Raw genomic sequence first — 25159 nt, 5'->3', positions numbered from 1 at the left:
CAGGATATGAGTAGTTCTTCATCTTCCTTATAGGCACCTGTTCGTGAAAGCAATTCATTGAATCGGTTAGCATATTCTTCTACAGTCATAGTACCTTGCCTGATGGTATTCAGCATGTCGTAGAGCCGACGTCGGTAGGTTGGTGGTAAGAACCTTTTATTGAGGATGAACTTCAAGTCTTCCTAACTGCGGGGCATCTGGCGCCTACGCATGAGCTTGTCTTCATTCTTCCACCAGTCTTTAGCTCCACCAGTTAGCTTGGTGATAACTAATTGGACTTTCCTTTCTTTAGGCATACGGTACCACCGAAAGTATTCATTAAAAGAATTCACCAAATCTTGGTAATAGACAGGATCATGTCTTCCATTGTACTCTTTTAGTTCCAGTTTAACCTTGTATGTATCATCAGACTGATAAAGCTGATTGTCATACTCATCATACTCTTCATTCCAAACTGGTACCCTTCGAGGTTGCATGGTGACTCTTCTAGGAACATTACTAGTGTAATTGACAGTAGGTTGAACATTAGTTTGGGCAACAGTTGGTTGGGTGTTAGAGTGGGCACCAGTACTCACTTTTAGGTCAACCAACTGTCGGTCATGTCCATCCAACCTCGTAGACAAGGCTTGGATTGCTTTCATCACATCTTGAAAGGTGGGTTGGGGTTCTTCTGTTTGAGCCATAGCTCTGATACCACTTAATGCAGGAGTAGATTACAAGTAACTAACTCCGTAGTTTATAACCCCAAACAATACAAATAGCAGCAAGAAACAAAGAAAGGATACAATACCCATATAGGAGCAAAACTAGCCCAAAACCCAACCCGATAGGAGAGAGAAAGGTGCGGCCAAGTCTGTGGGAGTCCGATTGAGCTGCACTTTTGGGTGTAGATGGTCCCTAGGGAGGGTACAAAAACCCCCAAATATGAAAGGCTTCTGACGGCTGGTTATGGAGTTATGCGCTTTCTTGATTTTCAGACCTAGGAGAGAGAATGTGAAGATTTCTGCAGGAACAGCAACTTGTCTTCTTCAGATGACCTTCAAGAGAGGATCGATTGATCTTCTTAGAATATAGAACCAGTCCTCCAAAGGATCTGCAGATCAGATCTCAAACTTGGGCAGCAATGAGGGTCGATTGGCTTCAAGAACAAGAACTCTTTGGCTGGTTGATTCTGATTTTGTATGCTTTAACAGGTCTGAATTTCTAATAACAATAAACAGAAAATAAAAATAGAAAAAGAAGAATCGATGGAGGGTTGAGAAGGGTGAAAGAGAATAAAGGAATGGGTATCTCATCCCTCAGGTTTTGGGTATCACACCCCTCAAAGGTTTAGGCATTTCACCTCTCAATAACAGTTTTTTTAGCTAAAGAGTAATCACTCAATAATTCATTCATTCAAATCTCCAATTATGAGTACATAGGCTTCTCTATTTATAGAGGGCAGAATAGCAATCAAACTACTTAGGAGCTAGTTTCCCAATAGGATTAGACACTCCTACTACAACTAGGAATTCAAAATAGGACTAGGACTTGACTTTATGACTCCAACATGGAGTAGAACTAACTAACTAATAGTCCATATAGGACTTTACAACCGACCAATGGCCTAATGGGCCTTTATTGAATTAAATAGCAACTAACTAAACTAATGAATTAAATCCCGTTTTTCTACCTTCTACCCATATTTTAGGCCCATTAAAGTGGTCCATTTCAAAGAAAACCCATGGGATCAAAGGCTTAACACATATATAACACAACCCAAGGCTTATTTACAATAAAATAAGCCCAAGTGACTTATCTACATCAACCCCCCTTTCATAAAATTTAGGACTTTGGGAAGCGGGATGGGCCTCTTAAGGCTGTCGGCCAAAGTGGTCTAGTAGTTGAGTTGATTCTGTGTCCATTCTCCCTCTAGCCTACCCTTGTTGTTCAAACTTGAAAGCTGAAGAGACCCAAAAGCCTATTTGAAACCAGCGAGTGGTGTTGTTAAGCCCTAGAGCCTTGTCTGAAGTTCTCTATAACCTAGACAGTAGGCGCTATCCGGATTTTCTCCCCCTGCGATGTCTTGAAAAAAATAATCTAGATGGTGCAGTTCTCTCTTTTCTAGATTTCTGAAAGAAGGAATTCTAAGCCGAACTAACGGATCCCGGCATCCACCCCCGCTATCTTGATGAAATGGGACTCAATTTTTTGACAAGATTCCCATTTGTCCTGGGAAGGACCAGCAATAGTAGGGCAAATGGTTTTACCTGTGAGATAACCGGAGAAGCTGTGGGAACTAACTGACAGGAAACCAGATCTGGACCACATCAAATAATTACTCCCATCCAACTTGAAGGAGCTAGCAGGGAAGGAAGGTTAATCACCATGAAAATCACAACCCCCTCCATCCGAAACGAGAGGTGTAGGTGACTTGTCCAACGCTCCCATAGTAGCTGATCCTAAAAAATATTACTTGGGTGAGGCAATCTCAAGCAACCAAGTGCATACAATAACTTGTAGATTTAGGGATCTGCAAAAACATCATAGATCTAACATGGAGACACCAATAAAGTGACCTTAGTGGGATAAACTCACCACCGAGGGTAAAGGAGGTAGCAGCCCAAAGAGACGATGGTAGTGGCGATGCTAGGTCATGGCGGCAGCAAGAAGGGAGGTGATGAAGAAGAGAGGAAGGTGAGGGAGGTGATAAATGGAAGTTTTAGGGTTTTGGGGAAATCCCAATATGGATCTCAGGCTCTGGTACCATGCTGATTTGGGGAATTATGACTTGTATTAATTGACACCAGCCGACCTTTTTTATAAGAAGTGAGATATAAGTACAAGTACTGTTCTGCCACTACGTGCTATTCTACACTTATACCCGTACTACCATAGTTCAATTTTACAACACAATTAACTCTAATAAATAATTATACAGATATTGAATAATTCCTACTTTTTGTTTTTTAATTTCTTTGGGGGTGGGGTTCTCTATCAAGAACTTTGGATGCATCCTAAGTATTCCCCATCACTTTTTTTTTTTCAAAGAAGGAAAGAAATCAGTACTGAGTTTTTCTTCCCAATGAAGATTAAGAGCATGGCCGTGGATGATGCAGGCTTAATGGGAAGGAGTAGCTCTCTCTCTCTCTCTCTCTCTCTCTCTCTCTCTCTGACAAGACCAAAAAAAGAAAGAAAGAAGAAGAGAGTAATAATAGAGTCGAGGAGGTGAAACAAATCCAAAGAATGGAATGAGATGAAAACTCTTATGGATTAAAATTAAATGATCCGGAAAATCTACTCCTAACCCTACATATTAGTTTTTATAAGAGCTAAATCCTGGCTATCCAACTAGTAGAAGACAAAGAAACCTTTATACAATAACTTAAATTTGTAGACTAGCCATGTTCCTGCACCACATGAGTTTGGAGGTAGACCTACCTCCATTTTTCACTTCCTAGACTTGGTAAAACATCATTTCTTATTTGCTAAATGAGCTACAGATGCTCTTCCCAGCCTACATAAGCAAAATGGAAGCAGGGAAGTGGCAGAATTTCATTGAGAAATGAATCACTGGGTGAACTAGGAAATTCTCTTGGTTTTAACAGTCTTACCATCCCATTAATGGGCATCGGATTGTTTTCCAATGAATTGTTGATCCTGGGGATCAAATCCCACCTTCACCTTGCCATTGGGGGATGTTCTGGGTTGTGGGGGTTAATGGGTGGAGGGTTTTTTTTATAATTCCACCCAACCCAACTTCTCCCCCTCCCCACCACACCCACCCACCACCCCCCCCCAAAAAAAAAGAAAGAAAAGGTTATCTATGCCATATGTTGAAGCTTATTGTAGGCATTGTATCTTAATGTATCTAATAAAAGAGCTGTCTTTGTGCAGGTCTCACGGCTGATTGAAATGCAGACACCTTTTTATCTGGAAGGAGTTCGTTCGCTTCATCCCTATTTCCAGGGGCAACAATTGGATCTAGTGAGCAGTCATTAATGCACCTTGCGATGTCATCAATCATCTTGATATCTATTTTATGTAAAATTTGTTGTCCTCATTTACATTTTACTCCCTTTAGTACTACCATGGAAACAGCCTCTTGCGAAGCGGGATAAGGCTGCGATCATTTGTCCCTCCCAAACCTGCAGTAGTGGGAGCCTTGTGCACTGGGACGCTCTTTAAGTACTATCATTCAATGTTTCCTTCTTTTTTTTTGTGAATACATCTTTTTATTCTTTACTTTAGTCCCTTATTCTTAAAACAAATATAATGAATGGAATGGATTATCTGCAGCATATGAAACAGCAAACAAATTCATTAAAAATGTTGATGCTGGAAACGACAAACGCAACTTTCTGAACCATGGTTTTCCTCTGAAAATCCGATATGATAAAGATCTGAGTGTTTCTTGAAATTGATTTGTTTGGATTTTTTTTGTTTGGCATAGGTATGGTTTTCTTCTTGACCAGCTATGGTAAAAACTTGATAGAATCAATTTCCAATTTATAGTTTCAAAATAATGGTCTAGAGCTACCAAACATTCTCACAGATAATTAGTGGATGCAGATTATGTTGTTACTTTTATTTCCATCATGGATATTTTTGTCCTGTTGATGCTTCATTGTGTCCAGGGATTTTATTTCTTTACATTATATGACCATTTTATTAGTTTAATGTGGGAGTTGTTGGATGCAACTGTTGTTTTGGTAGCTTAAATCTTCACTATTATAAATTTGAAATTAAAACTAAAGAATCACTTATAATGGACCCTTGGCATTTCGAGGGACCTTACTCTGAGCATTACCTTCTAATTTCTTGTTGTAAGGTTTGAGCCACCAAAACTCCACTGCACCACTCACTACTTCGCAGACTCTTTTCAAAGAATCTTATTCCTTTGAGGCCCAATCAAGTTTGGAGATCTTCTAGATGACCGACTGACCATAGGGTCCCTTGGCATTTCTGTTTCTTATTCATGGATACCCTAAACTTTAACATTCTATGTTGGAAGCTATACTATAAAAGTAACCAATCATCTCACACAAAATTATTCTTTTTCTTAAACATGTGATTATATGTCTTTTTTCTTAGGTAGATTACAAGCTCTGATATACATTTTTCTAAATCTTTTGGTTTTAGGGGAGGGATTATACAACAGCAACTCGGCCTTTTTCTAACTAAAGCAGGTCAGCTACAAGGATTCATGAGAGGGAAAATATGAAAAAGTAAAACGAAAGGAACACAACACCACCCCAGAAACATCCCACATAAATGGGGTCAGCTTCATGGATCATTGCCCTCCAAACAGCTGTAGTTAAGGTCATACATAGTTAAGACCTAAACTCCGTATACCTTTCATCGTTACTTCTCTTGTAGCTATTTTAGGTTAGTTCTTAGCTTTTTGGTTCATTCCTTTGGAATCTGATCACTCCTTATTGGTGCATCCCAAAACATCTATTAAACGTAGTCATACCACTTCAAACAACTTTCCCGCAGGGGGTATAGATATACTATTTAGGGGGGAGGGGGAGGGGGAGGGGGAGGGGGAGGGGGTTTGCGAAGGTTGACATCACTACTTTTGAGAGAGCTGACTGGCTTTATGATGAATTTGACCATAGTTTTTAAAGCGGTAAGGTGACGGAGGCGTTTGAGGGTCTTTCGGAGCGCCTTAGCGATAAGGCGGGCATAAAGCGTCGTCTTATTGACTAAAACGTTCTTATGTAATGAACTTAGTTTATTTGGCTCAAATCTTAGTTGAATCCTATTACTCATATGTTAAATAAATATTAACAATTCATATGCAAACCAATGTAAGATATTCATCAAGAAAACAAATCAATAAAGTGAATAAACTAAGTTCATCTTCATCAATCATCAATTATCATAACATATTAACATATAATATAAATACATAATTATGAAACAAAATTATAAATATAAAGAAAAGAAGACATAAAAAATACAAGTATTTATTATACTTACCCCTATGATGCCAAAATGAGTGCCTAAGCCCTAAGGTCATCCACTATATTTCTACTCCTGTCAAAGAAGAATGAAGCTCACTGGTGCCGCAGCAAAATGGTCGCTTGGATCAATGGTTCTTCCTTGTTCCTTGATTCCTTCTCAAAGCCCTTTTTTAAAATCCTTGACAAAATCCAAACCTTGTTTGGGAATCGTGTTTTTTTTTTTTTAGTTATTTTTGGTGGAGTAAAGCTGATCCCATACATCTCAAGTGTTAATAAAACCATACACCTACCAATAAAAAATCTATATTTGGAATCTTCATCAAGTAATTTTAAAATGTGTTAAAAAAAAAAAAAAAAAAAAAAAAAAACCCATAAGGCGTCACTTCACGTAAGGCAGAGCACTGCCTTACCATCTCTAGACCGCATCATCGCCAAGGCGTTGGTGTCGCCTTACCAGCGCTTTAAAAACTATGAATTTGACACGAGGTTGTCATTTTACTACTATGGGCGGCTGATCTTTTTCGGTGGAACTGATGCTGTTGTGCTGAAAGTATTTATTTTATTTTATTTGGACACAAGCCAAATTCTGTGGCAAATTCCAAATGATTGGCCATCCAAATTTAATAATAAAAAGATATATGACAATAAGAATATGCTTGGAAAAGTTTTATAGTGGGTGGTTGGCTTTTCACAACTCATCCTTGTTATTCATATCTCCACTTTCAGTTGATGTGGTGTTGAAAACATGGTTAACATGATTTTGGAAGGATTGAGGTTATTATTCTCTGTATAATTATTATATAATTTTGCTTCTTGAGGCAGCATGCAAAAAGCACTAGCTAATTCAGTCAGCTCTTAGTTTAGTTGAGGTCTAACTCACGCACTTATCACTTGGGAGTTTGGGTTGACCAGGTCTCCACCCAACCCCATCAATAATAGTTTAGCAAACCCAGGCTTCAGACTTTGAATTCAACCCTGGATCAAAAAGAGTCTATTCTTTGTCTTAGATTATGTCCTACATGGTAGTGTAAGCATCTCATCTTTCCCATCCTATCTACAGTATTTCTTAGAACTCTCTGTCCATATTAATGTGACCTGGTTTTTGGATTTTTCAGTATTTCTTAGATTTTTTTCCCCCCTCATTATTTTCCAATAAGAGGATCAAAGACAGGTTTTCTCATCCTCCTTTTGGGTGAATAAGGTAGAGCTGATAGTTGCAATACTATGGCCATATACACAGACCATGTTTCCTTCAAATTTCTTTTATCTTAATTTGCACGCATTACATACAACATGAGATGGGGAAGAAAAAAAAGGTCATGCTCAGGGAGAGTTAACTTACAATCAGTGCTATGAAGTTGTGAACATCATCAGTATTCTGTGCATCAAATCCTACAATGTAGAGTACAGTTGAGGTTATGTTGAAGAAGAGAGGATGGGATAAGCAAATGTCATGATAATCGCGACTCACGTAACGTACTCGATGTATTTGATATTTCTTTTTTCCATTAGAAGAGCTTGAAACAGCTCCAAAAGCATCATTGGACAAAAAGGAAGGTGGAAGGGCATGATTTCTTGCAGCAAAGATCAACCACTTCCACATCTATGCTTCCTTCTTTAGATGGTTATCAGCCCCACTCAGGCATCTCAACACATTTTTGGCCTCCCACAAGCAGCACCATTGTCCCACAACCCTCTACTCACTGCAACAAATAGATTGCCTGGAGGGAATTGATCTTGGTTGTCACCATAACACCTTGTAGCTGTTCATCAAAGATTTAGAAGAAATAACAAGGAAAATAAGTATTAATTAGATGCAACTTCAATTCTGGAGCTCACTCTGTTACCGAAGCAAACCATACCAATACTTCAATAACTACTAAAGTGTGCATGGGGGACCATAAGAAGTTGCAGTACCAGCATCACCCATGACAGTGAAGTACAATAAACTTAACACCACTGCCATGATCACCAAGAGCCCCATGAGCAGATATGAAGGAAAGGAAAGGAAAAATGAAAACTTGTTTCTGGCAGTCTTAATCTTGTTCTGTGAAATTCATATATGTAGTTGGGAGTTTGTCTTCTATTTAATTGCTTTGCAGAAGATGTTTATTAAGGATTCATGTGAACATACATCCTTAAAATTTTATTAAATTATTTGACAAAGAGTGGAACCATGTGAAGTGTTGACTGGGACTTTAAAGTACAAGAGAGCAATGGATAACTTTGGCTATAAGCAATGGAAAAAGAAGAAAGGAAGGCAAATAGAGCTTCTGTCAATTCTCACTTCACAGTTGTAATGCTTCCTTCGATATTAAGTGCTCCGGATCCTTTTAAATGTTATGAAAATCAAGGGGCGTGCGGTGCACAGTGCACTGTGGACTCCCTGACCAATATTTTGAAAATATTTCAAAATATTGGAGGTTATTTCTGAACAAAAGGGAAAGTGAATTATTTGATTTCTTTCATTACAAGTCCAGGTTACAAAAAAGTTACTGTAACCCAAAAAAATTTCATTGATGTCATCTTTCCTATGTGGTTTGGAAAAACAATTCACAATCCATTAGGTAAAAATGGATAGAAAACTTGTATTTGTTTCAAATACCATGTTTAGAAGCCAAGAAAAGAAGAAATTCAAAATAAATAAAAATAAAAATATGTAGAGAGGGATAGACATGAAAAAATCATTACGTAATTATAATTTTTTTCTTCTTCCTTTTTTTTTTTTTTTTTTTTTTTTTTTTTTGGCTTGCTATCAACTATAACATTGTTTAGATAAGTGGGTGAAAAATTTGTGGGACAATGTCATTTAATGCAATAATTGTTATTTGGTAATGTGACACTTAACTCACTTACTTCCATAAAATTTCGTCCCACCTCAATTTCCTCTCTTTTCCATAGAATCCCACCCTACTAAAAAATTATATATTCCCTTATTTTCTTGAATCCAGCTCCTCTTTGTATGTTCCTAGGTCACCCCAACCGTGGGATTATTCATAATTATATATTATTTTCTATCATTCCATTTCCTTGTCAACTCAACCACAAAATGTGAGACCAACTCTCATAATTTTCCACACCTTTTTATTTGCCAAAACAAATGTGACCTTATAAATAAACAAGTCTAGTGCTATTCGCAACTGAAGATCATTAATCCGCAATCAAGGCTTTTGGGTTTACAACCCTTATGGGCGTTTCAACCCAATCCTCCATTGCAAAGTTGTGGCCCCCTATCTCCCACTTATTTATTGAGGGGAAAAAGAACCTATCTGGTCCTGTGGCCCCTGCACCCAAACAGAAGATGATGCAAAATTAATGTCTCGCCCGTTGTAAAATAAAAATAAAATATTTTTTAATTTAAAGTCATCTTTATTTAATGGAGAAACCACAAATATGAGTGTCTAATTAGGTAGGATAGAAAATTTATCTGGCAATCTCATTAAATGTATTTACTCCTGTTTGGTGATATGACACACCACTTTTTTTTCACCTCATCTTTTAAATCCTATCAAATTGGTATAACTTATACATAATTCATTGAAAAATTCATTTCGTGTTTCTCTCAATTTCTCCTATTTAGTATTTCCCATAGAATTCTACTCCACTTTTTTTTTTTGGCAACTATATGTCTACCTGACAATATTTGAGACTCATCTTCATAAGTTTCTCATCTTTTTTTTTTTTATCCGTAGAACAACCGGAGCCTTTTATATTGATGTTCGTGCACACGATCTCATTGGCCTCAGGGGCAGGTACTTTTTATTCCACCGTTTGATTAAAGAGAAGAGTCGAATATTGCAGGGTTGAATTCAAACCGTGGTGTTTGATCCTGTAACGGGACCCACTAAATGCAGGGTTAATCTGTGATTTATTTTCGCAAATTTTATAAAAAAAATAAAATAAAAAATATTTATATTCACATATCGCAACCTATTTAAGCTCTGCAACAGTTGAGAACACTCTCGCCGCTTGTCCTTTCGACTGCAGCGGTCGAATCGGAGCTTACAAACAATGGAGATGGAGACATTGAAGTACCAGATTGACCTAGGGAATCTCATGGCGTATGACCCACATTACAGCTTCTCTTCTGTTCCCTCTGACAGGTTAGTGTTTCTCCTCTGCAAGTTTATCTCTCTCCTACTATTATTATTTTTCCATTTTTTTTATTCATGTTTTTGGGTTTTAAGTTTGCATCTGGAGTTTTTTTTTCAATGGTGGGAGCTTTGTTTTGGGTCTCAGGAATTTTATTTATTTGATATGTGGTTTCATGGTCTTCGTTAGTGGCAATTTTCTTGTTGTGGAAACCAAACTAATCATCAGTAGAGAATTAGTGCTAACAATTGGGATAAGTATTTTTAAGGATACTTGAAATACTTGAAGAACTAAGGAATTGCGTTACAATGTTATGATTGTGGCTGGTAAGGGATATGGCACATGAGAGGCTGGTACTCACTGAGGATTATAGTGAAGCACACAACCCTGATTTTTTTATGTCTTAATTAAGTAGTTAAGTTCTTATAGCTTTTAGATACCAGAAAATTCAAATCCAGGTTCATAAGTATAGTTGGTCTTCTGAATGCAAATTGAAAATGGTTACTTTAATAACCCAGTGAGTAGATTTTAGACCAAGAATGAAACACCAAATTGCTGCTAAAGAATATTTTTGTTATAGGCAAAATATTTTAAGCCTATTTGTTCTGGATACTTGTCGGAACATGAAGGAATTTACTGTGACCTTTTGGGTTTATATAGGGAAGAGCTAGTTAAGGAATGCCTCCAAAAGGGCTCTGAGCTTGTCCAAGCAATTGCAGATGTTATTTTTAACTTACCTTCAACAGAAGACAGAGATGGGCCTATTGTACAACTACCTCCACCAGCAACAAGATTGCCTAGGGAGAAACATGTCAGCCTTTTATCCTCCCTCTCTCTCTCTCTCTCTCTCTTTCTTCCTCAACCTGTTCTTGATTCAGTAATAACGTCCATACCATAATTGACAAAGTATTATTTCTGCACATGCTTCATTGCCGTACCTTTGTTGCATTTCATGTGTTGAGTTCTATCATTATAAGTTTGATATTTTGATGTACGCCTGTAGTATTTCAAATTCTTTTTTGCAAGGCATGAATTCATGGTTGCTTATATTAACTCTGCTGACCCAGCTGCCAAAGCCCTAGCCCCCTACAAAGTGGGAGCTGTTTGCCAAAAAGAAAGGTTAGTCATCTCAGCTACTCTCTTTTATGCTATATAGGACACTAATACTTTCATTATAAAATTGGTTGCCTATTCTTAAACTGCATAATTAAATTGTCACAGATTGTTTGGGGGGGGGGGGGGGGCTTGGATCTGATCCCATAAGTTAAGTTTGTGTTAAATTTGAGGTCTACTTTTTGTCTTTTTTTTCATACAGCTGTTTGCTTATGATATTTGGTTGGTAATGTCTTGCAGGTATAAAGAACCGCGATAAAGACAAGCTTGTCTTTGATGAACAAACCAGTACTTGGAAGCGGCGCCATGGGGCTATGACCGTGTAAATGATGACAAAGATGTACCCATCATTGAGGCCAAGATGACCGATGGTAAACGTTGTGAACTAGTTTTGAACACAGAACAAACTCTGATTTTGCAAGATTTTAATCTTTTTTTTTTTTCTCGGAAAGTATGTTAGGACGAAGTAAGAAAAAAAGGAAAATTAATTATGCTTAATGTTTTTTTTGAAAACCTTATATTTTTATTAACTGAATTGCATGCGTCAAATCTCATAAGTACCACACATAAATGCTCCCTCCTCTTTTTTACCCCCAGGCATATAACAAATTCAATTTTGCAACTTTGCATGGCAAGTTACCCAATCAGAAAACTATTTACATGTTACAGTTTTCTTGCCTCTTGAAAATGTTGATTTTGTCTTTCAAGAAAATGGTAGATGCTTCAATATGTTTGTCTTTGTCCAAAAGTCTCACATAGGCAGGCTTTCGCCATATGAAGATGTTTGAAAATAGAAGGAATCACAAACACTTACTCATTGAGAATATGGAATATATAGGTTGCACAGAAGGGATTACCTATTATCTGAATATTATGTCTGATGATATTTATATATGTTTCAACCACTAGTTAGGAACTTTTTTTTTTTTATCACTATTTAGAAACTTCCTGAGCCCATGCGAGACTCTGCTTTTATAGCTTCATCCTTTCTTGAGTTGCAAGAGTCAAAGTTTTTCAGTTATTAATCATGCCGATCTTTGTTTTCCTTCTTCTCTTTGGGTGGGGAATGTACTGCCAATGACACTGAGTTAACTGAGTTGATTGAGATTGTGCTCTAACTGTTCTGTATCGTTGAATATGCTTGGGAAGTTACTGGTTTACTTTCACTGTGTTTACTATTATTTTTTTTTTCCCCCTCTGTGTATGCTTGAGAATTTACTCAATGTTTTTTCTATCATGGTATCATTCTGATGTGCTACAAACAGTTTCATAATGAAATTTAGATCTAAATTGTATTATGAAGATCAAGTCTTGGAAGTTTTAAACTGGTTCTGATGGATACTGTCTGATGGTGATTAATCTGTTCGTGTTCTGACTATCACCTTCTCCACAGAGCCAGGAGAGGATCCTTTTGCCAGGAGACAAAATGAAAAAAAAAATCGAGTTGAGAAGCAAGAAAAGAACCGGTTGCAGAATTTGAAAAAAGCTGCAAAAGTTGGTGCCTTGTCGAGGTTTGTCCTTGAAGCTTTTCTTTGAGGTGACCATTGCTTATAACATAATATTACAAAATAGGATCGGCTACATGGATCCACGACTATAATATTACATAATAAACATTAAAGAAAAATAGAAGAGGAATCTTCTGTATGATTTGCATTCTGATGTATTTTACTAATAGCTCAATGCTTCAAAATCCTTTTGCTCAATCTTAATCAATACATATGACTCATGATTACCATATTCACTGTTGAGCTCGATCAACATGGCTCATGGTTAGCCAGTTCCACCATACCACATAATTTTTCGTCCCAGCTTCTGTTAACTAATCCAAAAGGTATTCAAAGTTCCAGTTAATCATAAAATTGCCACTGCTTCCTTATTATTATTTTTTTTAATTTATTCACTTTGGTGGGTTCATAGCAACTGGAAAGCAGCATTTTGAGAAGATCACATCATGGAGTCGAGGTTACAAACTCACTTTCTATACTCAATCACCTCAAGTAGAAAGCCTTGGTCTTGTTGGCCCCATTCTCGTCAGATTGAATGGACCAGATTGCATGAAGTCAGTGGATTCAAGTGCAACATACTTTTCAGTTCAAGAAAGATAGCCAGCTAAAGGCATCCTAACCATGAATAAGAAGTTAGTGGATTCAAGTAAACTACCTTCCCGCAACATACTTTTCAGTTCAAGAAAGATAGCCGGCTAAAGGCATCCTAACTATGAATAATGTCACCAGAGAATGTAGCAGTTGCATCAGTTTACCAAACATTCACTGATGATTATAATCCGTCATAGAGATTCTGTGATTCAATTGCATTTGTAGTAAATGACTTCATTCTAATTGTGTGGTGGGTGTTTCTCATTCAGTTATTCCCACGGACAATATAACTTGGCAACAAATTTAACCCTTATTAGTGGAATAACCCCCCCCCCCCCAGCCTTCAGCTTTTGTTTTAGTTCAATAGAATTCAATTGATTGGTTATTAGGATCTAACCGGGATTACTTTGGGATTGGGGAGTAAATCTTATGGGATCTGATATTTTAAAGCAGTAAAAGAAAATCATGTCATAATGTGATGCTGGTATCTTTTATTGTACTATGAATTTTTGAAAAGATCTGATTAAAGCTTTTGGGGCAGCCATATTCAACTAGCTGCCACAGCACTACCCATAACAGGAACCCAAAGTGCAACAAAGAAGGTCAGTAAAGACGAGCTAGAGAATGTAACCGGAATGGCAGCCACTGCAACAGCCAGCGGTGGGAAATATGACAAGAAGCTTCCAGGAGAGAAACCTGCAAAACATCCTGCGAAGTTTCGTAAGGTTTGTATGCATACTTGGCCATTCCCTGTCCATGCAGACACTTTTTCTGCATTATGAAAAAATGATTTATATATTTTATCTCCTTTATTTCACAATAGTTCCTCCCCGTTGTCGAAGGATCAGGAATGGGTGCACAAGAGAAGCAGCAAACGGAAAGGATTCTCAACAAGCTATTCTCCAAGCACTACCATGAGATACTCGATGTTTATAAGGTGAGGCTGCTATTCAGTTTGCTCAACCAAGAATTTGGTGCCTAAAAAGTTACTTTCCTTATTTGGCTTTATTTCGTGTCATGGTTCAAATTAACTGTACAGTTGTGTTGAAATAGGCTGTGACCATGTTCAATGTGAAGAGAGAGAGGAAGAAAAAGGGTCAGCATGGGAAGTCTTCTTTACTGTCAGACAAATTGAAGCCAATAAAGAAATCCAATAAAGCATTGAAGAAAGGATCTTCTAGAAAGGGACCATCGAAGAAAGGAAACACAAAATGGAAGTATAGTTTCTTGTACTGGTTAAATTTAAGGTAGGTTTGCAGAGTTTTTACTGGTGCCTTCTCAAGAAAAGGAGTCATTTTTTGGGGCAATTTTGATATTACAGATATGCAGGTTAAGAATGAAAAATTATATGTTTATCCTTTTTTTATTCTTTTTTTTATTTTGGCATCTTTATTATTTTGTTGTACTAAATAGAGTACTGCCTCTCCTTGATTGAGAATGGGGGAGTGAGTGATGTTCATTTTCATCAGTGAGCCAACACAGGAAGATCACCCATCTAGTATTTGTATTTTATTGAATTAATGGAGGGAAGTTTTCTTTAGAGCTTGTTAGGCTGTAATTTGCTGCCCTTTTTTTAATATATCAAATATTGGTTTCAGAAAATATTTTATTTGGTTGAGACAGTTGAAACTTCCATTTCTAGTGAATGAGAAACTTGGATTATGCCTTCTTTTATATTGTTTACTCGTGGAGACCAACCAGTAATAGTATAATGATTACGTAATTTTCTTTAATAACGACAACATCCAAAACTTTATATCAACTTAATGGGATCAGTTACATGGAGACTCTAAGCAAGGACGAGCATGACGATCTATGCAAAAAGATTAACGGGTTTAAGTGTCGGTTGACAATTTGACACACCACTACAATTTGACACACCACTACAAATCAATCACATGCTCATAACAAACAACAGATTACAATAAGGTACTGACTGTCTATTTGATTACAAATTCTTTTTTTTTTTTAAATAAAATTATATAAATAGAATAATATTGTTAATTATTTGCTAAGATTACAAGAAGAAAAGGTATATGAAGATGCAAATCATAACCCTCAATCACCAACAAAGAAAGAGTGAAAAAGACAACTCCACCTGGGATTGGGAAGTAACCAACTGGCCTTGACTGATTTCTTTCAAGAATGACCTCTCTCTCTCTCTCTCTCCCTCCCTCCTACCTAAGACGAAATATGATGAGAGCAAGAAAATAAACCCACAAAGTACAGATAAAGCAAAACATATGGTGACTGTTTCTTATGGTCTCCGACTTCATCCCCTCTCAAGTCTCAATCCCTCAAATAAAGTCATTAATGAACGAACCTGCAAAAAGTGCATAAGGTGGGGTCCATCTTATCCATCCCCTATGATTGGGAGTGCAAGTCCCTCAGATATTTGAAGATCTCATGCTATCATTGAACAGATACCAAGCGTAAGTTACGTAATCAGCCTCTGTTCCAAGTATATCAACGTACCATAAATACTTAGGGTCGTGCCCTCAAGGATTTAGATCCACAAATCCCTAGTAGTTAGTATCAATAGTTGCCTAAAGCAATTAATGATGAAATCAAATAAGGTTTTACAATATGCCGTCTTCTATATTCTTCTTCTTCTTCTTTTTTTTATTTTTTTGGAAAATATTATCTTCTATTTCATTTGAATGAAAATGTTATCGGGAGGAAAAAGAAACAACGGAGGGATTCGAATCAGACCTAGATGAGAATGATGCTTTCCCATTGAGCCAAAAGCCGGGGCATAGCTAAATGAACCAATGTGAATGAGTGTAAACTTCGTAGTTCGACTAAGTTGGCTTTCAAGTCAATTGGTGTATAAACATCATGGATGCCTTTTCGGAGCAAATCAAATGATCTCAGTCATCAATTTAATCTCCTGCACCGCTAAGCGGGTGAAGGAGATCATGGCCGTAGGATTAATTCAATTTAACACCCATAAATGGAATCCCCAAATAAGTGTCTAATCTAGAAGTGGGTATGATCTTAAAACTCTCATGCAGTTGTCTCAAATATCTTGCCATAACAGTTCCTTATTTGGTGTTTTTGCTTTTCATTTTTATTTCTATCATGTTTAAATATTTAATGTGGTGCATGAGATGAAACGTCTCTCTTAAAATAGTAGTTCAACTTTTCACAAAATGCAAATAGGGTTAACATAATAGTTTGATTTGTCACATAATTAATAGGATTCATCTATAACCAAATTGGTAAGTTGACACCCTGAGTGTAGTTCTATTGGTCCAAAGACATTTTGTGTTAACATACGACTTCAGCTCGAGTCTCCTCGTTATTAATCTATAATTACATAGTTAGGTGTGGTTGCGACTATCGGCGCTTATCCTTGGGCTTGAACCATAAACTTGACAGGTTCAAGAGGTTCCTCGTTAACACACACACACACACACACACACACAAAAAGTGATGATTGAGAAGTTGTGACCTTTTGATTGTACGTCCTTTATTTTATTGTTAAAAACTCTTTAGATCACGATTAAAAAATATTTTTAAAATAATTTAAAAGTAATTTATCATTATGTCATCTTCAAAATTTATCATTATCTTACATATTTTTCAAATACTCAGGTGAAATGATATACTTTTACGAAGGAAAAAATATATTATATTGAAAAACAAGAAAATAAAATTCTATTTATTTCATTAACTTTGATAATATTACAATTATTATTTTTTTTTCTCCTAATTTATAACATGCATGCAATTGGTTTGATGGTCCTGTGCATGCCTTTGCTTCCACTTGTTAGTTTAATTAAGTGTGGTTTGTGACTTTGCATTTCTTAACTTTCTATGATACCTTCTGTGATGTAGGTACCAGATCTTATTTTGTTTACTTAAAAAAAAAAAAATTACCAGATCTTATTTCCAAAAGAGATCGATATTTTGATGCACGAAGGATCATAACCCGGTTTTTTTTAAACCCATAATTGCTTTACATGTTTTCTATTCTGACCAGGTTAATGAGGTTCTCAATGGACAAACCCATGAAAAATCTGATCAAGAGAATCGAACTAAAGCATGAGAATTTTAGATAACCATTATTTGTAATATGTCGTTAACTTATCGAAAGTTGGTGGCATGCCCAACGCTCTCCCTTTAGAGTCCTACAAAGTCATCAACTTCATAACTATCTAACTTTTTGTACGCATGACATTTTTTAATAAATCCTAACATCCTAACAATAATCTAGTTAGGGCTGTCAAGGTCATAGAACATAATGCTATGGATAGGAAGTGATATAGAACATAATGCTATGGATAGGAAGTGATATAGGATCCACAAATTTTGTTTAATTTCTAATCTATATAATTTTTTTGTTTTCTATAAAAAAAAAAAAAACATTTTTTTCCTTCTCTTTTTAGAAATCACAAACCATCTGTATTCCCTCCTATTAGAAAAATGTTTAAACCCATATCCCAAAAGTAACCCGAGATAGCTGGGAAAACTTATTCAAGAAAGAAGCTTCAAGGATCTGAATTGATTCCTTTCTTTTATCCCTTCATTTGTTTTAGTAAACATATCGTAAATCATGAGTGAAAATTTCACTTTTAAGTATCAAGTATAGTTGAAAAATCAGGTTTTGACTCGGGCAACTCATCCAAGTCGATTCAAAATTCTAGAAAATCTGGTTAAGAGTCATGTAAACTCGGCTAGATGAAAAAATGACAAGACTCGATCACGAATTGTCTCTATCAAATAAAACTAGACCTTTTTACTCGAGTCACTATAAACTCGACTACTTTAGTCGCTTTTTAAATTACCATCAAATTGATTGTAGTTCACTTTATATTATTGAGCATGTTAGCAATGGTATAAGTTTTTTTTTTTTTTCAAGAGCAATGGTAAAAAAAAAAAAGGCGTACCCAGGGCAGAGCAATGGTACGCCCGACTAGGTTTGATTAGGTCGAGTCACTAGGTTTTTCTTAGAGAAACTAATTTTCTAACTATGGCATTTTTTTTTCTTAATTGTTTTCTAAAAAAAAAAAAACTTTTGGTAACCAAATAACTATTTTATCAAGTAGTAATTATTTTCATTTACCAAAAATAAAAAAAAGTAAACTATTTTCGAAAAAGAACATGTATGATTTGAAGAAGCCTTTGGTTAAAAAAAAAACAAACTAACTTTTTGTATGCAAATAACTATTTTATCAAGTAATAAATATTTTCAATTACCAAAAAAAAAAAAAAAATAGTAAATATTTTCCAAAAAGAATTTAAGATCTGAAGGAGCCTTTGGTTAAAAAATTTCAGTTTTTATAAAGACAATTCTTTGAAAAAGGTTAATTAGGGTAACACTGTTTAAGAGCAAAGCATAGGTTAAAAACTAACAATATAAATAGAGATTCACCGCCTCCTCTCCTTCCAAGGGTGAAGGGGACTGAGAAATCTTACCAAAAAAAAAAAAAACAAGAAGACTGAGAAATACCAGTCTCAACTCCCAACTGTGCTTCTGCTTTTCCTTTTCACCCTTTTCCTCTCGAATCCTCCGCCTCTTCGATTATTCTTCTGGAATAGAATCTCACTGACAATCTTTGTTCTCAAGTCCCATTGCTCCTCAATTTGGGGGGTCGTCGTTTTCGATTTCTCCTGCAAAGAAGTAGTCTCTTTTTTCTCGCTGTGGCTCTGCTAAAAGATGGCGATTAGGAGTAACCCACCTTCTCTAACACCAACCATTTTGCTCCTCGTCGTCCAGACCATATGAATCCTTGAAAAAAATGGTTCTTGGTACATAAAATAGATTCAAAGCAGTCTGATTTACTGGCTTGGAATCGATGGCTGGTCGAAGATTGCAAGCAATCGAAGATAAAAGAGATGGTTTATTCTCCAGTCCTGGGATTAATATACAATGGGGTCTCCAAGAGGGCTCTTTTCACCCAGGAGGCTTATTCGCGAGCGTCGGTCAGATGGGAATGGGTTTTGGAATTTCTCCGAATCCGAATCCACAGAATTCGAGAGACAATGGATTGAAGCTCCCCTACACAGACCTTTATGTGAAGTATGTGTCGTCACCGGAATTTGGTTTCAGGATTGTAGGGGTTCCTCCAGAGCCGGTGGTGGGTGAGGCTGAGGAGGCATTAGAAGGGTTGATGAGGAAGAAGAAAGGAGGTCTTAAGCTTAAGGTGAAGATAAAAAATCCTTCTTTGAGGAGGTTAATCAGTGGTGCGATTGCTGGTGCTGTGTCGAGAACGGCGGTTGCCCCCTTGGAGACGATAAGGACTCACCTAATGGTGGGGAGCAGTGGGCACTCAACCACTGAAGTCTTCCAGACTATAATGAAAACTGATGGATGGAAGGGCCTGTTTAGGGGTAATTTCGTGAATGTGATTCGTGTTGCTCCAAGCAAGGCAATTGAGGTGGGCAGATTATTTCTCTTTGTTGGTACCCCTTCCCCCAAACTAGTAGCGAATATTTTGATTATATGAATTATTATTGCATAATTGACTGATTATGAGTTGTGTTGGTTAGGATGTTTATCTTTTTTTTTTTCGTGATCATGTGATTGGATTACTGAAAATGGTAGTCTTTTGTATTTGAGCTCGTTTATACATCCAATTTTACTAATTTGTTAATTGGTATTGGATTTTTTTTTTTTGGGGGGGGGGGGGGGGATGCTAGGGTTTCTTTATGTTGTTGGGTTTTGTGTGATTATCATATTATTGTTTCCTTCTCCTCTTTTCTTTTCATTAATCTTGGTTTGTTTTCATTTATGGAACTTGAAGAGTATGTTAGACAGGTGGTGACCATCCTCAACAATCACATCCATTTCCCTGATATTCCTTCTGTTACCTACAAGCCTGTCGTCTTTCACATTCTCTCAAGTTGTTGCTCCTAAGCAGCACCTTTGGTCCTGCTATATCTAATAACGAACTGCAAGCAGAAACATGTTTCCTAACCAAACTCCTTCTTCTTCTACTATCACATGGTATATCGTTTTATTTGCACAGAAGTAGTCATCTGCATGCTATCTCCTTCATTAGTATTGACCCCCCCCCTGAAGCTTGAAACATATCACTGTTTCTTGAAATTCTGATTTACTTATTGTTGCATCAGAGTCCGTGAAGTTGCGTGCACAGGTAGATAGAACTTTCAAACCATTTTTCTGCATAATCCCAGTTAGGCCAAAATCAAATGGGCCCGTTCAAACCACAGTCAAAGTGGATCTGGAGCTCCTTTAATATGTTTTGTTCATTGTTCCTTATTTTATCTCTGTTTCTATTAGCTTTTTCCAATGCAATACTGAATTTTGAGCTGGATTTTCATGTATGTCTTACAAGAGCAGTTGAATGATGTCACCATGGAGAGAGTTTTGGGTTATCCCAATGCAGAATCTTGGTCATAAGATTTTCTAATAAAAATGCCTCCAATTTGGGAGCAATCCCATGCTCGAAGGAAAAGGTCAAGGGGATCTCATGGATGACCAGAAAGTAAGCTTGTGTTGCTTTAAAATTTTTCTTCTTCTGATCCTTCTATAGTCAGTTTCCTTGCACTTTTACCAATAAGATCAATTTCTCTCATTCCCAAATTTGTTCATAATATATACCTATTGTAGTGTTCAAGGGATGTTAGTGACACATACAGGAGAGAGCTCATGGTATGTATGCAGCTAAACACAACAAGGGAAAAAAAATTCCAAGGTTGTGGAATGGGCATCTGTCATAGATAGCTTCACACTAACCCAAGGCAGGTGGGTAGGGTGGGTGTTGTGTGGGAAAAAATAGGTAAGGGTGTCGCTCCGTTCCCTTCGCCGGTGGAATGTTAGTCTGAAGTCCGGATGGATTGACTTGGTGTGAAGCATTGGATTCCACCTTAAGAGCTAGGGCGGACCCTCCTTCTATCTCTGGCTGCTGCTAATGATCGAAGCTCTCGAACTCGCTCCAAAGTTGAAGATTGAGTATCTTCCTATTTGGTTGGTGGTCTCTTTCCATGAGACCTCACTCTTGCCACTATGCTCAACTAAAGAATATTGCTCTCTATTCTATGCGAGTGACTTCAAGCAGAGATTTGTTTTGTTGAGCTCCAAGCACAGGGATTCATCAATTCAATTAGAGCTTACCCAGCTTCTTCTGATCCCTCCTGCCACCCTCTTGTATGAGTTGATAATATTTGATGTTGTGTAGACCAGGTGAGATAAGTTTAAACTTTCTGTGGTGTCTTGTGACTAAGTGTTTCTCTTGAGAGTAATCAGGAGAAGATTCAAGTCAGTTTGCGCAAAACCAAGTTTTTCCTGTCTTTTATCATTATCTCATTCTTTCTAGTGGAGAGTTCTGAAGTACTATTAGCACACTGTTGGTGGCTTCCTTCTTTTTTAGCTTTTTGGTAGGCCTCTCTCTCTCTCTCTCTCTCTCTCTCTCTCACACACACACACACACACACATAATGCTGTGTTTAATTATTGAAATGTGCTTGCATTCCTATTTCCTGCTAATGTGTTCCTTATGAAAACTATGGAACAAAATTTTTGTGTGAACGGTAGAATTTGATTCTTTTTGGCTATATGATATATTCCTCTGATGCTGCGAACTGTTGAAATTTAAAAAGAAATACTTTCTGAACTTAGCTTCCCAATTCATTGTCACCTTCTAATTTGTCATAAAGTTCCATTTCCTATTTGCTTTTCTGTAGCTGTAATTCTTGCTAATGATGCCTTTCTGCAGTTATTTGCTTATGATACAGTTAGGAAAAACTTGACACCCAAACCTGGAGAGCAGCCTATACTCCCTATCCCAGCCTCATTGGTTGCAGGAGCAATTGCAGGAGTTAGCTCAACCTTGTGTACTTATCCTCTTGAGCTCATCAAGACTCGTCTAACCATACAGGTATTCAGCAACCAAAACATTCATCTTAGGTTTGTCTTCTTTTATTCATTGAGTCTAAAATCTTCTTTTACCTCTAACAGTTGGTTTGATCGAATTGCAGAGAGGCGTGTATAAGAACCTGTTAGATGCGTTCCTGAAAATATTGCGAGAGGAGGGACCTGCAGAGCTATACAGGGGTCTCACTCCAAGTCTTATAGGAGTAGTCCCTTATGCTGCTAGCAATTATTTTGCTTATGATACACTACGAAAAGCTTATCGGAAGGTCTTCAAGCAGGAGGAAATTGGTAACATTGAGACCCTTCTGATTGGATCTGCAGCTGGTGCAATTGCAAGCAGTGCAACTTTTCCTCTTGAGGTGGCTCGCAAGCACATGCAGGTGGGAGCTCTTAGTGGCAGGCAGGTCTACAAGAACTTACTTCATGCTCTGTCAACCATACTGGAACAGGAAGGGCTTGGAGGTCTCTATAAAGGTTTGGGCCCAAGCTGCATGAAGTTAGTCCCTGCTGCTGGGATTTCATTCATGTGCTATGAGGCATGCAAGAGGATATTAGTTGAGAAGGAGGAGGAGGCATAATTAATGGTCTCAGAATGTGAGCTCATTAGGGAAACAAGTGAATACCTGAGTTATTTTTTGTGTAATCTTTAACAGAAAGGAAAGCCGGCCCCGATAAAAATATATTTATTTTGGTTCATCTATCGGTTCTTCTCATTCATTCTCTAGGAGCCTTTATTTTTAGATAGGTGAGATCTGAAGACAGCTTCAAAGATTAATCAGATAACTTCGCTATCTTTGTGATCCAAAGATTGGTTTAGTGGTGAAAATTTTTCAGGTTTCAAGTACATTTCAATGGAAGATTTCACCTTTGTTTCCAGACTTCACTTGATATCAAAATTTTAATTTGCCTCAGGGGATTCTTTTCGGAAAGGAAAAGCCAAATCATGCTGAAGGTGAAAGTTGGTGATCATGTAAAATAGAGAGATTAATTTCATTAGAAAAAAAAGGTATACGGATAATTTCTGATGTCTCATAGAGTCAATAGTCAATAATGGGCTCGTGACGATTGTGGGCATCTGTTGCTGACCGGTCACCAAATTTGTAGCCCAGTTAATGACATCTTGCATGCTGGAGTAGGAAAAACCACTGCCTGCCTGGATCCTCTACGCTCAGACACAGTTGGGCATGAAAAGACCCAGCCGTCCCGTGTGCTTAAGATGCCTCTATTTAGGCTCCCATTGGTTTACGTGCTGACACAATAGTCACACAAATGTGTAGCGTAGAGGGAGAGGTTAGGCATGCCATTGGCGAGTTAACGATTCAGCTAATAGGTTGAGCATCCCAGCAGCATGCCAGCCTTTACCTATGAGAGAGAGAGAGAGAGAGAGAGAGAGAGAGAGAGTATGCAATGAACAGATATGCATCTCCCCCCTCCTGGACGCAACTGTACTGATTACCTAATTTTTTTGCCTTGTTTTGGAAAGCATAGAAATATCCGGGGTAATTTCTTGTTTGTAATGAAAAAACAAATTGGGGTATATGATCTTCTATTACCTTAGATATTCACATGTACAGTAGCTTGTAGATCTTGATTGAGTTCCTACGCAGATTACTTCCTCCATGCTATCGGACTTGGGCACACACCCCTACACCCAGTCCCTGAAGAGGAGTTTTTTTTTGTTGTTGCTAACAAGGAACTCCTAGAACTCCTCAGACATGCCCAATGTTACAGTTCAAGCCCAAGGGCAAACCCTAATTACACATAGCCACACTTAACCGGTGTAACAAATCAGTCGTGAGGAGACTCAAACTAGAGACATCTGTTAACACACAACGCCTTTGGACCAGTGGAGCTACATCCAAGGTGTAAGTTATTTATACATATATTATGCCTAATCCTTTCTCTATCTTACAACCTGTGAAACAATGAATATCTCAAACTTGTCACTTCTGCATTCATCAGATGACTCCAAGCCAACCTACCTTAATTAATATACACGAATTTCCTGTCCTCACCTCACCAATCCTTATTTGTGTGGGTGTAACTGATGCTAAGAACGATATTTTTCACTAGGCTACTTGTATCATTAATTCAAGAAAATGTATCTCATTATGTGCTAATTACATGATGACAGAAAAAAGCATTAATGTCAATTGCAAAAGCCTTCTCTATGGAGTCAAGCAAGCAAAGGAGGAAGGATGGTGCTTAAAGAAAATTTGGAGTGACTCAACAGAATTAGACATGCTACTTTTCGATAGCAATACCACATCATGGCCTTGGAGCTCGATCCCCCTATCTTTTTTTATGTTCACTATGTTTTATTTATATCCCAATTTTGTGTTAAGGCCTAACAACGGAGTGGTACTTCTATTGCGTAGGTAACACTTATTGCTATGAAAAAACAAACACAAATATCGAGCGTTGATGTTTTAAGCTTCATTTCTAATTAATGGATATTTTTTTCCTTTCTTCAACCAACAAAAAAAAAAATGATACAATTTACCAAATTACTGTTCCACGCAATCGAATGAAAGACAATCGCAATGTATTGTCACCATGTATGGTGACAAAAAGATTTTCCCTATATGCTAAATTTGGTTGTAAAGGATATTTAAGGGGAACGGAAGTGAAATTTTCACTTAAAAGAGAACTTTTATAATCATTACTCCCGATGATTCCATGTGATTGTATAAACTAATTAATTTTTTAATCATATTTAGTAATGATACATTTTACATAATAATTTTTATTTTACATATTATAGCAAAGGGTTTCAAGTATGAAAATTTTACTTCCCTTCTCTTTAATTCTCCTTGCAACCAAAGCAAGCCATAATCAATCACCCTATGTACCTTGTTCTTCTTCATTTTTTTTTTTTTTTTTTTTTTTTTTTTTAGAGGTGGGGAAGGGGGTTGAGTTTTTGCAAACCCTAGACCAGCATGAGGACCAATGAGAACACAAGGGGAGCGTCAACAAGGGAGGTATTTGTGCCTTTCATTAGATTTGAGACACTACTGTCACCCCATCCTAAGTTTGGACACTGGTGCCACTTCTTGGAAGCAGTC

At 37.2% G+C, this 25159-nt stretch overlaps 2 protein-coding genes and 1 pseudogene across 3 annotated transcripts in view; all 3 read left to right on the top strand.

The window, feature by feature from the left end:
• The window catches only part of LOC122071914 (AFG1-like ATPase), a 52859-nt gene extending 48579 nt beyond the window's left edge, over nucleotides 1–4280 (top strand). For both annotated transcript variants that reach the window (XM_042636390.1, XM_042636391.1), the window contains exon 14: nucleotides 3877–4280. In XM_042636390.1, coding sequence (XP_042492324.1) covers nucleotides 3877–3981 — 105 coding nt within the window. In that variant the 3' untranslated portion in view covers nucleotides 3982–4280. The remainder of the gene's footprint in view (nucleotides 1–3876) is intronic.
• A 5608-nt stretch (nucleotides 4281–9888) lies between these two features.
• LOC122061043 lies at nucleotides 9889–14854 on the top strand (annotated as a pseudogene).
• A 3785-nt stretch (nucleotides 14855–18639) lies between these two features.
• Nucleotides 18640–22970, top strand: LOC122088016 (adenine nucleotide transporter BT1, chloroplastic/mitochondrial-like). Its single transcript, XM_042657158.1, has 3 exons — nucleotides 18640–19635; nucleotides 21937–22098; nucleotides 22199–22970. Exons 1-3 carry the CDS (start codon nucleotides 19054–19056, stop codon nucleotides 22670–22672), a joined length of 1218 nt encoding a protein of 405 aa, XP_042513092.1. The 5' UTR covers nucleotides 18640–19053; the 3' UTR covers nucleotides 22673–22970.
• The last annotated feature ends 2189 nt before the right edge of the window (nucleotides 22971–25159 follow it).

The sequence above is a fragment of the Macadamia integrifolia genome, chromosome 2 (assembly GCF_013358625.1).
Source record: "Macadamia integrifolia cultivar HAES 741 chromosome 2, SCU_Mint_v3, whole genome shotgun sequence".
Taxonomy (NCBI): domain Eukaryota; kingdom Viridiplantae; phylum Streptophyta; class Magnoliopsida; order Proteales; family Proteaceae; genus Macadamia; species Macadamia integrifolia.
This window is presented reverse-complemented; position numbering and strand designations above follow the sequence as displayed.